The sequence below is a fragment of the Panulirus ornatus genome, chromosome 18 (assembly GCF_036320965.1).
Source record: "Panulirus ornatus isolate Po-2019 chromosome 18, ASM3632096v1, whole genome shotgun sequence".
Taxonomy (NCBI): domain Eukaryota; kingdom Metazoa; phylum Arthropoda; class Malacostraca; order Decapoda; family Palinuridae; genus Panulirus; species Panulirus ornatus.
In genome coordinates, this window is record NC_092241.1 from 57,413,816 (window position 1) to 57,428,185 (window position 14,370).

At 40.3% G+C, this 14,370-nt stretch overlaps 1 protein-coding gene across 1 annotated transcript in view; it reads left to right on the top strand.

Moving 5' to 3' along the window:
* Window positions 1–14,370, top strand: part of LOC139755149 (uncharacterized) — a 39,777-nt gene that overhangs the window by 14,400 nt on the left and 11,007 nt on the right. Inside the window, exons 3-5 of the mRNA XM_071673301.1 lie at window positions 81–218; window positions 1,939–9,887; window positions 11,220–11,450. Of these exons, the coding sequence (XP_071529402.1) occupies window positions 81–218; window positions 1,939–9,887; window positions 11,220–11,450 (8,318 nt within the window). The remainder of the gene's footprint in view (window positions 1–80; window positions 219–1,938; window positions 9,888–11,219; window positions 11,451–14,370) is intronic.

The following is a 14,370-nucleotide window of genomic DNA, read 5'->3' on the forward strand; positions in this document are numbered from 1 at the left end:
GACATATACATATATACACATGTACATATTCATACTTAGTTGTCTTCATCTATATGTGTGTGTGTGTGTTATTCCAACAGAACGTGAAGTAAGACGATTAATGAAGCAAGTGGCAGCATTAAAGCAGCGAAATGCCTTGTTGGTGAAGTTATTACAAGAAACTGGCCTTCGCATCGAGATTGATGATGGCACTGGAGATATTATATACACTATACCTGGTAAATTGTTTTTTCATTTTGTTTTATAGTCAAATAGAACAATGTTTCAACAGAACTTAAAAGGATAAAATGATTACTGAACTTGTTGTCGATGAATAACAAGTTGGATTTAAGGAGATAATGGGTTTTGTATACCAGATTGTTCCCAATAAACAAATAGTAGATTAAGTTTTAGATAAAAGAAAATGTTTGCAGCTGTTGTGGAATGACATTTTACATTTGATGAAGTTAATGGGTGAGGCATCTGAATTATATTGAGAGCTTTTATAGTGTAAGTAGTGTGCTTGTGTAAGATTGAATTATGAGTGGAAGTGCTTCAGGGCTTTATAATCTCATAGTTGTTTAATGTTTTTACAGTTGGGGCATTATGTGAGATAAGAATACGGTAGGATGATTGTAGGATACATCTGAGTCTAGTGGAACAGAATAAGAACTACTAAAGTTATTGTATGAAGGTGATGTACATTTGTTGGCTGAATCATGGGTGGAGATATATGAGAGAGGTAGGGAGGCTTTCTGAAATATCAGTGTCATTGAAGAAGATGGTTAATGAATTCAGTACTTTGGATGGCCAGTGGAAAACTGAAGTACTGAAGTTGAAAATGATCATCCAAGGGAGAAGAATTGGAGATGCTGTAAAAGGTTTGGTGATTGGAAAGAAATTAACTGAGCTGTGTATAAGGAGCCTGCATTCCTCCAGATTTGCCGTGCAATTGCTATTTCTTTTGATACAAGGTCTTCACACAGCCAGGTGAAAATTTCATCCCAAAAGGCTCCTCTCCTATCTTCAAGGTGTGTGCCTTTGAACTCATGCTTTTTTTTGCTCATTTATCACTGAAAGTTAACTCTTTTTGTCCTCATGTAAACGTGCTGTTTCATCCAGTCCTGATAAGGGAAACTTATCTAAACCTAAATGTCATTTTATAGTTTTGACTCCCACTGGTTTAAATGTCTTTGAACTAATTTTGACTCACTCTCTCTCTCTCTCTCTCTCTCTCTCTCTCTCTCTCTCTCTCTCTCTCTCTCTCTCTCTCTCTCTCTCTCTCTCTCTCTCTCTCTCTCATATCTAAGAAACTATATGGAATTAAATAATGTTGTCTTTGATGTATCAAAATCCGGGAAGTCTCCTCTCATGGATCATTTTCTGTCATCAGGTATTTGCTTTGGAGCGCCTAAATGTGCTTACCAGTGCTTTGTCTCAGTTAATGTGCCAGTGCTATGCTGAATTTACCTATTTACGTGTGGCTCATTCCCTGTTTGGTAGTGGAATTACTCATTCAACAAAAATACTCTTGCCATTATATTCCAGCTAGACATGGCCATGGGCATCCATATGTTATATTTCAAATGGGGTTAAGATTGTCAAAATGGTGACATATGGCAATTTCTATTACACTGATAAGTAAATATAGTCAGCATTTAGAATTAATTCAAACACCTTGAAGGATGAATTTATACTGCATGAATGAAGAGAAATATACTGTCTGATTTTTTTCATTAATACTGTATTGTGAATTATATGATTTTTAACAGTTTACTATACAGTCCAAGGGAGGAAGTTCCCCATTGCTCCGCCTTATCATTGCCCATGCATAAGCTAAAAGCTAACGAGTACACTGAGAAAATTAATGGGATCTCTTGTTTTAGAGTAATGTTTCTCTACATAATTCTGTAAGTCTTGTTTCAACTTATTTGCTATTTTCTGTTGCCTATTTAACAGGAACGTGTGTCCAGAATAGCTGTACAAATGCTTCAGTCAAGAAAGCATCTTACAGTCAGCGTGTCCGCATAGTGGTAGGTGACCCAGCTTCCAACTGTCTTGATGACACATTGCAAGATGACTCGCATGAAAACTCTGATGATGACGGTCATAGAAATACACACCTGCCTGCTGAGAAGTTTATAAATGAAACTAATGCCAGAGTTCCACCCATTATCAATAGACAGGAAAATAGTACTTCCACAGTTCATAGTAGTTTAACTCATCATGTTAATACTAGTTTAGGAAATGATATTGAAAGAAAGAAAGAATCAACTTCATCGGTTATGAATTCGGATTCTGAAAATGTTTATACCAGTATTCCTACTTCACAAAAAGTGTTACCTCCTGTTGGTCAGGATAATAATGATGATATTGCTGCTCCTTTGATTGACAGCAAAGCCAGTCCAGTTACAATTTTACCTCAGAACTGTGTAACTGAAAAATTGTCAAATTTGCATCTAAATTGTGTAGAGGAGCAAATTACTGTTTTGCCTCAAAATTGCGTAAGAGAAGTTGGAACGCAGAGAACTGATCATTCAAAGGAAAAAATTATTGTAGAAGGTGTTGATACCACAGGAACTGTTACTGTAAGTATTATAGAAGATGAAGAGGAACCAGCAAATAATGCCTCCACAAAGTCTACTTCATTAACAAGAAATGTAAAGCTAGAGACAGAACAATCATCAAAAGTCACAAATGCAATGAAAGAACGTATGCTGTCATCCTCTGAAACATGTTTAGTTGTACAAGATGTGCAGCAAGTCACAGTGCATCCAGAAATGCAAAACCAACCAGTGTCTAGTGCACCTGACTTTCCAATTCAAGCAGTTTCCACTGCACCTGACTTTCCAATTCACACAGTTTCTACTGCACCCGACTTTCCAATTCACCCTGTGTCTACTGCACCTGTGTTTCCTGTACAAGCATCAAATTCTTACACTAGTCAACCACAGATGGTAACCCTCCAAGTACAAGGAGAAAGTAGGGGAAACAATAAAGGACAAAAGGTAGTTTTCTTACAGTGTGGTAACCCTGGATCAAGTACAATCCAGCTGGTACCACCTATTGCTGACAATTCTCATCTTACTTATGTCACTTCTTCACTAACAGGTGTACCTATCATGTCCACAGGAGTGCCTCCACCCATTCTTCAAGGTGGGAAAATTATGAAGATGATGAATACTTCCCCATTACTTGTCCTTCGATCACAGCCCATCATTGCCACAATCTCTCAGCCATCAAAGCTGAAACCAATTGCACCTAAACCTTGTGCTTGCAAAGCAGTTTCCACTTGTCATTCTCGGGGTGCATCACATGTTGGGCCATCTACAGGTGTGAATTCCACTTCCAAGTCACAGATTTCTCCTATCAAAAAAGACCCACTTCACCTCAGTTCAAAAACACTAACAAAATCAAAGCGAGTGCTGTCCATAGAGAGATGTGACAACAGACCAGCAAAGCGAAGTAGATCTGATTATGAATCAGGAGTGTCTACAATATCAAAGCTGAATTCTTCATTGAATACTTTGCAGCCTTTAGACCCAACCTCAAAACCTCTACCAATCAACCAAGTGGAAATTACTGATGAGCAAGGCCAAGATCTTCAAGAAATATCCACATCCACTCTGACTGGCTTGGTACATTCAGCTGGAATAATGGATTGTGTAGAAGAAGATCCACTGGGAAATATCATGGATATTCGAGTTGATATGCCTTGTGTCATGGCAGAGAACATACGTGGATCTGGCATAGAATCAAGCAATCCTGCAGATGATAGGCTTGTAGAAATGTTGCGATCAATAGATGAGAGTGACCCTAGATCTTGTGATTTTACTCCTCCTTCCTCCCCAGGAGCAACATCAGAAAGTTTTGTCAAACAAGTCAAGCAGCCAGAGTCACAGGCACATGATGATGGTGTGGAGGACCACATAAGTAATGCTAACACAGGGAGTGAGAGCAAAACTAGTCTTGTACCATCCAGTGAAAACAATTCAAATGAAACTTCAGTTGACACAATACAAACCCAGGAAGAATCGGCAGTTACTCCTGACCTTACTCAACTAGGATGTGCAGTAACCTCTCGAGGTCCAACTGAGAGTTCCCTTAATAGCAGTTCATACAGTATTACAGCCCTTTGCTTGTCATCTCGACCACCAGAAGATATAGAGTCACCCCTCAGGGACATTCCTACTCACTCTATAGCTACATCTAGTAATCCATTTGTTGCTGAGCTACCAGATGGTCTCCCAGAACCACATTCAGCAGTGGTTACATCTACTGTATACAAGAATACAAGAGTATCAACTCCACTAATACTTCCCACTGCAGTGTATCCCTCTACAACAACACCTTTGCTTTCACGAGAAAATTTACCAAAGGCATCATCGGTACCAGCAATATGCCAGTTGCCCTTACCCTCAGCTCCTTCTCTTCCACCACCATCCATTTTTCATAGGGCTTCTTCAGTTTTGCCATCGACTTCACATTCCCTTTCATTAGCTCTTCCACCATTAGCTGTCCCACAACTCCCATCCCTATCAGCAGAGCATTGTTCATCAGCAGTTCTGTCATCACATTCCATATCTCCAACTACTGTGAGTTCTTCTTTAACAAGTACCTCCTCTAGCACAACTTCAGCTCTGCATGTTAGTAACACCATGCCATTCATAACATTACCTAATTTATTTACTCCACCTGCTGCTGTCCCCATTTCACTGTCATCTCCTCCAACTCCTATTTCATTGTCATCATCTCTGTCTACCTCATTATCATCATCTCAGTGTAGCTCACTTTCTTCAGCTATTCCTGTCTCATTTTCATCATCATCTGTTCCAATCTTACTTTCTCCTCTTTCTACCCCTGTATCATCTTCCATTTCAGTTTCTGCATCATCATCATCATCATCTATCCCTGTCTTACTCTCTCCTCTTTCTACATCATTGCCATCATCCATCCCTGTCTCATCATCACCACCTGGTCCTAAGTCTGTAGCATCAGGTCTTCCTGTCACACTTTCTTCCTCTGTTTCTATCACAGTGGCATCCTCTGTCTCAGTTTCATCATCTGTCCCAGTCTCACTGCCTTCCCCTACTTCTGTGACATTGGCATCGTCCGTCCCCATGTTATTGTCTTCGTCTGTCCCATACTCACACTCTTCCTCTGTCCCTATTACATTCCCATCCTCTCTCCCAGTCTCAGTATCATCATCTCACCCACTCTCATTTTCCTCCCCTGCCCATATTACACAGGCATCATCTCTTTCAGTTTCACATTCCTCTCTGATCCCCTTTACAACCTCATCATCTGTCCCATTGTCTCTTTCTTCCTCTGTTTCTAAATCTTCAGCAATGTCTTTCCCAATGTCATTGTCATCATCTGTCCCAATCTCATTGTCATCTTCTGTTCCACTCTCCTTTTCATCAACTGTCTCCCTGTCATCTTCTGTTCCACTCTCCTTTTCATCAGCTGTCTCCCTGTCATCTTCTGTTCCACTCTCATCTTCATCATCTGGCTCAGTGTCACTCTCAGCTTCATATCAGATGGCTTCTCCATCTACATTTTCTTTTTCTTTAACAGGACCTTCAACACCATCTTGGGTGTCTTCAACTTCTGCCCACTCAGATGCTGTGGTACCAGTAGTGACCTGTAGCTCAGTGTTATTCTCATCACCTTCAAACATTCCCCTGTCTACATCTTCAGTCTTCTCAGCATCATTTTTGCAGTCATTACCATCTACCAGTACCTCTGCTCCAAGCTCCTTGTCCAGTGCACAGGAGTCCTTAGGTATCCTTCCTGGAAGTTCTTCAAATTCTGCATCTCTCCTGTCATGTTCAACAGTAACATACACCAGCTCAACCGCACGGATGACTTTGGCAAGTTTGACATCATCTCTGCCTTCAGATTCTTTTAGTCATGAAGATCCTCCAAATACATCTCCAGTGTATAGCACACATGGATCTAAAATGAATGCTGCTGGAGAATCAAGTTCTGTAGGTTCATCGTATACTGCCCTCTCACACTTTCCTAAGGTTTCCTCATCATCAGTAGATACAGGGTCTAGTTGTACACTTTCTGTAGCACTGCCTGTGACTAGTGCTTCAGTGTCATTGCTATCACAAAGAAAGTCAGTAGGAAGATTGGAAGATGAAAGTTGCACAAGACCAACCATCAGTGATATAAAAACTAGGGAATCAGCTATCACAACTAGTAGTGTAAACCAAGTTTCTCATAGTGCTACCCAGATGATAGCAGTTCCCCTAGACTCCTTTGAAGACACCTTAGTGTCAGCACATCAATCAGAGTCATCCAGTAGAAGCCATTTAGAGACGAAGTCAGTTAAATCTACTCGTTCAGAAGAATGTAAAGACAACAATTCTGTTTCTGTTACATCTGGGGACTCAGGATCACTGTCTTCCTCTTCAGCTTCAGTTTCCTCTGAAAGAAAGCATAAACCAATGCCTGATTCCAAATCAGCTGATGCACAAACCAAATCTCTCAGCAAATTGTTTTCAGTAGGTGAGGCACCAGTCTCTGTATCTCAGGCACATTTAGAATCCCCAGAAATATCTCTTCCATCAAATAACCCCCAAGAACAGACATCAGCATTGATTGCACAGGTTGTACTTGAAGAGAATGCTCAGGAGAAGGCTCAAGGATGTGAAGAAAAGACATCCTCTTCAGTTTCTAAAATCATGGAGCATCCTGTAGAGAATGTTTCAAGAAATTCATCAGTTTCATTGGTGGATGAAGGAAATACTCCAGCAATGCTGTTGAACTTGAGTGGAGACTCTGTAGAACAGCTTGTTCAGGGCTCAAAGGGAGAAACTATAACACTGGAGGAGTCTCAAAAAAATCAAGGTGTTCAACAGAAAATTAATAGTAATGCTTATAATGTTCACAGTATACAGCAGAAATCTGAATGTGATAAAGAAAAAAATACAGCTAATCCAGAACTTTCAAGGATGCAAAACTGTCCACAGAGAGAGTTGAAACAATCAGGCAAAGGAATACAAGAGTCAAAAGTAGATATCCATCCAGAAATTATATCAGCAGAGCACCTGGGAAGGAAGAGTACATCTATAGATGACAGACAGTTCCATAATAGTTCAAAAAAACAACAGCTTGATCTACATAGTCCTTCTCAGTTGATAGACCTTCCACATTCCAAGCAGCTGCCAAAACAGCAAACTTCAGCTTCACAAGCAACAGACAGTGTAACTCAATCATCTGCTGTCATTTCCTCTACTTCATCAGAACTTGCATCAGGGCATCAGCTACCTGCCACCAAATCACAACAGAGCACTCAAGTTGCCAATAATGTGAACCAGAATCCTCCAAGAAAAAATGAGCAGATCATCACCAGTTCTAGACTTGAATGTGACAAGCTAAGTCAACAGTTTCAACAGAAGACTCATTTGAAACCTATTCCGTCTCTTCAGCATCTTCCACAGCAGCAGCAGCCACAGCAACACCATGGCCATCAGCAGCAGCAACAGCAATTAAAGGACCCTGTTGGAACTCAAAGATCACCAGTTAGTGTACAAACTTTGCCGTCTCAGACCCACTCTCAACAGCAACATCAGCAACCTGTTGCAAAGTACCAACCTGGTCTGAAGCAGGGACAACAACCACCACCATCAGGTAATACTCAACCACAGCAGCAGCAACAACATCAACAACAGCAGCAACAACAGAAGCAGCAACAACAACAACAGCAGCAGCAACAACAACAACAACAACAACAACAACAGCAACAACAACAACAACAACAACAACAACAACAGCAACAACAACAGCAACAACAGCATCAGCAGCAGCAGCATCAACAACATCCAGGACATCACAGAACACAACAGCATGCAACTGCAACTCACAGTAACCAATCTCACATGAATCAGAGTGCTGCTCTTCAAAAACATCAACAGTCTCAAACACAACAACTTGCACAACAACAGCGACAGCAACAAAATCCTGTTGTTCAGCAGCAACAAGTGGCAGGGCATTCACTGCACTCTCACAACAGCAATATTGTGCCAGGCATAAGCAGTTCAATTGTTGGTGAAGTCGAAGATGTTCTGGGAGATAAAAGTACAGCAGGACAGCTACCTGGAGTGGTGATGCAAGCCTCACAGCAGCCAGGAATGGTACCGATGCCATATCATCCTCCCATGGTCACTGCCCCTAGTTACATGCAACCTCCTACATATGACTATAATACCTATTGTCGTAAAGCACCCCACTCCCCAAGATCAGAGGGACGGCATCAGTGTTATGGCTATGGAAAGCAGCATCAGTATCAGCATGGAGAATTATTACCACCAGACCCCAGTATGATGCCTGATCCTCGCCTTCCTCACAACCCACCTATGCACATGCCAGGACCATTCCTAGAAACTACAGATGATCATGCACCCATGCGCCCAGAGCCATCATCAGAACATGTTCGATACTTTTCTGTAAGTCATCTGGTAAGCCATTCTAGTGAGCCACGGAAGGGAACTGTTACTAGCCAACAAAAGGACAATACAACATCTCAGTCTGAAGATAAATCAAAAGATGCACCACGTGGCAAATCTGGCAGCAGAAAATCAGATAGCAAGTCTCGTGGGACTGGAGGTACCAAAAATAGTTCTCAGGGTGATTCTCAATCTCGCCGTAGAAGTCCTGCAAGAGGCTCCCAACAGGGTAACAGTGGTTCAGTTCCAGCTGTGATGTGGGGTAATAAATCATCATCACACAAACAAGGGCACAATTACTCAACAGAAGCTCTTCTAAGCACACAGAATTATGGTCGAGCTACACATAGACCCACAGCCAACCAAAACTACCCTATAATGACACCTAATCAAATGTACCAGAGCAACTACACACCACAGCAAATGAAAAATTTTGTGCCAAACACATCATTTGGGTATACAGGTCATGATAGGAGTGGTCAGAGTGGATGCAACCCTGACTATAATTTTCAGTTACACACTCAGTCCTCTGGGTCATTAGCATATGGTGGCAACATGGCCTACATGCCTACAGGTTATCCATATCAAAACTTGCCCCCTTCGTCCTCTTCTATGTTATCTGGTGATATCATGGCACCTCCACACCCTACAGGGCCATATCCACGTTTTCATGAGTTTCCAGCTGACCAGAGTAATTTCCCTCCAAATCCAACATTTCCCCTACCTCTGGACCCACAAGATGTGTGTAGCGGAGGAGGATTAATGGGGGCAGCTAGTGGTGCAATGGCTGTTCGTGCACCTCATGCTGACATGCAGCTTGTTCCTTCATCGTCTGTTTCATCAACAGTAGCATACTCAAGGTCAAATTCAAACCGTGGTAGTGGTAATATTGGTACAAGCACCAGTGTTGTTGGAAGTATTAGCAGCAGTAGTAATCATGGAATTGGGAGCAGCTCTGGAGTTAGTAGCAAACGACCACGTTATACAGAAACAAATATGGTAGGAGGTGGAATGGGTGGATCTGCTAATCTTTTAGAAGGTGGAACCCTTGCCCACATTTCTCTTCATTCCTTCACACCACCATGTGATGACCCTACTTTAGTTCATTCGAATCTTTTTCCTGGAACTACTCCTCGTCACCAAGGTAATTTCCTGTTAGGCCCTGATAACCTTATGTCCATCAACACTGCTCAGTATCCTGGCAGCAGCAGTGGAACAGGAACAGGTGGTACGAGTCAGTTAGGAGCAGGAGGAGTTACTGGTCCTCCAGGTACACGAACAGGGTCATCTGTAGTGCTTCCACCTGGGGCACCTCCCAGCCATGTTCCCTTCAGTCCTCTTCGTATGATGGACCGTCAGCAAGTCAACATGGCACCTCCTGCCGCTCCACATCTTTCATCATCATTGTCAAACTTCAATTTAACAAGCATCATCCCAGAAATAGATGGGAAGGTGAGGACATGAAAAAATTTGCATAAAGTTAATGAATGTGACAGGACAGCACTGCATTATGTTTTTATTATGTTCATATGTTAAGAACATTAATGATTAAATGTGCTTCGTTTTGTAAATGATCAGGTTCTTTGATTTCAGTTTTTTCTTATCCAGTTTGTAGTTAGAATTTATGAAAGCATTAATCCTGAAATGAACCATGTTGTTAATGGGAATGGATTTCTTGAAATGTTGAGCTATAGACTAGTTACATTTGTGCTACTGCTGTTTTTCTTTGTATCTACACTCCAATTTTTTTTTATTCAAGTTTGATTTTCTCAAGAACCTTGGGATTAAAGGTATAAGAAAATGAAGGTTAATTGTGAGAAGAAATATGGAAATGGGTAACTAAGAATTCACTATGGCAAATTAGTGTTCTTTTATTTATTACACAGAGCTTTATTATCTTGGAAAGTGAATAAAGAACTTGATACATACTAGGAACAGCAGAAAATCAAATGGTTTATATATAGTTAATTTGCATTCTGATTCTTTTGCAGTTCTGAAAGTATCTTTAGGAAGTGTTAGTAATTGACACCACCACTTGAGCCATACAGAATATGAGCTTTTCTAGAACTCTTTTAGCCTGTATCTACTTAATTATTTCTCATATCTTGCAAAAATGCTTGTGAAATATATCCAAAGAAAATGGAATATGTATCCCAATTAGATAATGATTCACAACAGGCTTATCAAACAAGTTAGATACTTGATGTACGAGCACTTTTAAAAGATTAAGGTAATTTGACGTTCCTTACTCAGTGAACACCAAGGTAGTGGTAGTATGCTGTATTTCTTTCACTTTACATTCTGTCATAAGTAATTAATGCTCTCTTTGTCTCCTAAGTTCTTACATTTTTAGCTTTTTGATCTCATGTACAAGGAGCATGAATGCAGAGTTATAACACTTCTTTAGGAAGTGCCCTCATCGATTAAGCTATTGACAACTGCATTTATAATATCTCACTTCTTATTACTATTATGGTATTACATGCCATAGCAAAGTGCTGATTTTACCTAATCATCCTTAGTCTATGCATTTTTGAGCTTAGTGCTCCTTTGTTCAGTGGATTCACAAATTTGTTCTTTGGCAAAGGCTCCAGTCACAGACAAAAGCACTCTTCAAGGCCAGGATTTTAATAGAAAGAAAGGGCAGAAATGAGAAGGATAGTTTGTAGTGTATGTAAGGAAGTGATAGTTTAGTTTTCATAAAATAGAGAGTAAGACCAACAGTCCAGAATGCTTAGGCAACTTTCATAGTGCTCTTAAATCTTATACAAGGTATGTTTTCAGAGTGGAGATAACAGTGGGGGTATGGGATCATCATCACGTGGTGGAGGCCTTGGGAACAATGAGGTTCTCAGTGCAACGATACCAAGTCAGGCCCGCCTACCTCCCATGCCTTCATCACTTCTCCCACCTTCAGAGCCACTCAAGGGACTTCCATCAGATGCAAACAGATTACCTCCTGCTGTGCTCAATAACTCCATGAATAATATCTTCACCCATCCTCCACATCATCAGGCAAGTTAAATGCATTTTGTAGAGTTGAGATGAACATGAAAGAAGTTATTTTTATGTATACTGTGCATTATACTTGACACGTTGAGGTTTTATATATGCACATGAGGGCAATGTTCATTTCCCAGTGCTGCCTCAGTAAAGTAAGAGCTAAGTAGGTATGAAGAAAGATAATGCTATTTCCTCCTCATGGTGATTGGGCACATCAAAACACATTGAAGTCCACCACACCATGCTTCTTTGATATCTGTAGGAAGTGACACAGGCAGCCCATCATGGAAAAGCTCCATGTACAGCCCTGCTCCCTCTTTATAGCATATATCTCCAATGAATAGCCTCTCAACTAATTAAATCTGTGTTGGTTGTCTGCCATTTACATCAAATGATCAAGAGGAGTTTTACAGCTCTAATAAACTTGCAAGCATTTTTCAGGGACTTGATTGATACACTCTTTTATTGTATCCCTTAAAGCAGTAGACACTATCAGATTTTCTCTTATCTACAGAGACTTGTATTCCACTTAAAGTGATTATGATACATAAGAATTCTTGGGAAAAAAACATCAGCTGCCAACTGTGGATGAGTCATTATTTTTGTTCTACATTGAGAATTAATCCATCTTGGCAGATTGAGTAAATGATGCTAATCCACAACAGCATCCTTATGTAAATGAAGCATTTGCTGTAGGGCCAGTTCATACTGTTCCTATAGGGAATGGAATATCTCAGGTAATGATGGACCTCCATCAGTCTGTGAATTGCGTTGATAAAAGGCTTGGAAAGAAAGGCCTTTTAACAGCAAGGGGGAGAATCTTTCCCACAAACTCTAAGTACACTGAAAACTTAGGCATTCCTAATTAGATATTTGCAGATGTTATTGAATTACTTTTTTTTTTTTTTTCATAGAGGAATAAATGCTTTGAATTTAATTGTGTAAAGAATTACAGTTTAACTCCTAATATCTTTTTTCATAACTGTTAGGATATTGTTTGCTGTCATAGTAATTCCCTCTCATGATTTCAACTTTCGTGCTCGATAACCATTTCCCACCTCTTAATCATTCTGTGACACAGAGGACATGCATGGGGTAGGGTTTGTTCTATCTCTCTATCTCCAGGAACATTATCACTTTCATAGTATGCGATACTATTTTTAGTCTGGAATGTGCTAAAGTCCCATTATGTAGTTCATTGGTAAGGATGGTTACAAGAATTACACAAAAATATTTCCCACTTATATCCACACATCATGTTTTACTTTGCAATGGAAGTTTCTAACCCATGTTCCTGACCACTGTGACCACTCTCCTAATATTCTGGATCTGTTTTTCACCTGTAATCCTTCATGCTGTACCTACACAATCTCATCCCCAACATGTTCATTTGAACACACTTTCATAAATGCATCTATTTTAATGGCACCTACCCCTCAAACATTCCCTTCTAAATGTAAATATTGGCATATCAAGAAAAATGACTGGAATAACTTGAGAAAATTCTTTGGTAATTTTTCTTGGGAAAATTAGTCATTATATGATGATACTTTTGTCTCTGCTAAATGGTTATTATGGTCATTGTTGCGGGAATGGAAGCATTTGTCTGCTATTCTTCCAAGATGACCACTTCTTCCAATCCATGGCTCACCTGTTCCTACTTTGAGATCATTCAGAGAAGGGATCATGCAAATCAGGCTTGGAAAACATCTTCATCCATCTCCCATTCAGCATTTGTCACTGCCAATAATCATTCCAAGTACATTATTCGTGAGCAAAGTGTTCCTTTATTCATAAGAAGTGCAGTATCCTCTCCCCTTCATCCACAGATAGGCCCTTCTGGTTCTTAGTCAAGGGCAATGTGTTAACAACTTGTCACTCTACCTTTCCTTCACTTTCCAGTTCTGACGGTACTGTAGCAGTCTCTCCCTCTTCCTCTACCTCTACCTTGGATGACTAACATTCCTTCACCCCCTGATGCTCCTCTTAGTAATCCTTAGCCCTTCCCTATGATCTCCTTTTGATATGTCAGAAAAGCACTTCTCTCTCTGGACTCAAGCAAGGCTTATGGTCCTAATGGCATCCATCCCCATGCACTGAAAGAGTGTACCTCTGAACTCACACCTGTTTGCTCATATGTTCTGTTTCTTTTTAAAATCCAGAATTTTTCTTTCTTCTTGGAAAGTACATTGGTACATCCCATCCCTAAGAAGGATGACTGTTCTGACTCCTTTAGCTATCATCCTGTTGTTTTGGCATCTACCATTTCCAAAGTATTTGAATCATTTCTCAACTCCCATACCCTTAGACATCTTGAATCTCAGTCTTCTCTCAGATCGCTGATATGTCTTCCACTAGTTGAGATCCATTGATGATATTCTTTTCTGTCTTACTAATGTCAGGTCATCATCCCTGAAAGATTTTGGGGAATCCTATGTAGCTGCCCTTGATACATCCAAAGTTTTTGACTGAGTGTGGCATCGGGGTCTCATCTCTTTAAGTTCCTTCTTTTGGCTTCCCTCATATCTAGCTTCCTTTCAGGCCACTCTATGTCCATGGTTGTCAATGGATCAGCCTTTTCCATTTCTCCATCAACAGCAATGTCTCTCAAGGTTCTGTCTATCTCGTACTTTTTTCTCCTTTTTATCAGTGATATCCTTTCTTACACAGATAACCAAAAGCACTCATAAGCTGACAACTGAACACTGCATATCTCCACCTTCTTCAATTTTGATCCTTCTTCTCTAACTTGTTCTGCATCTTATTTTGGCACAGTTTCCTGTATAAACTGAGACATGGACAGGATATCTTAGTGCTGAAGATGAAATTTAGTTAAGGTTTATGCTTCCAAGAGCCAGTTTCTGCCTATCTTTCTATCAAAAAAATCCCCCTCAACTTTCCTCTCTCCTTCAACACTTCTGTAATTCCACCT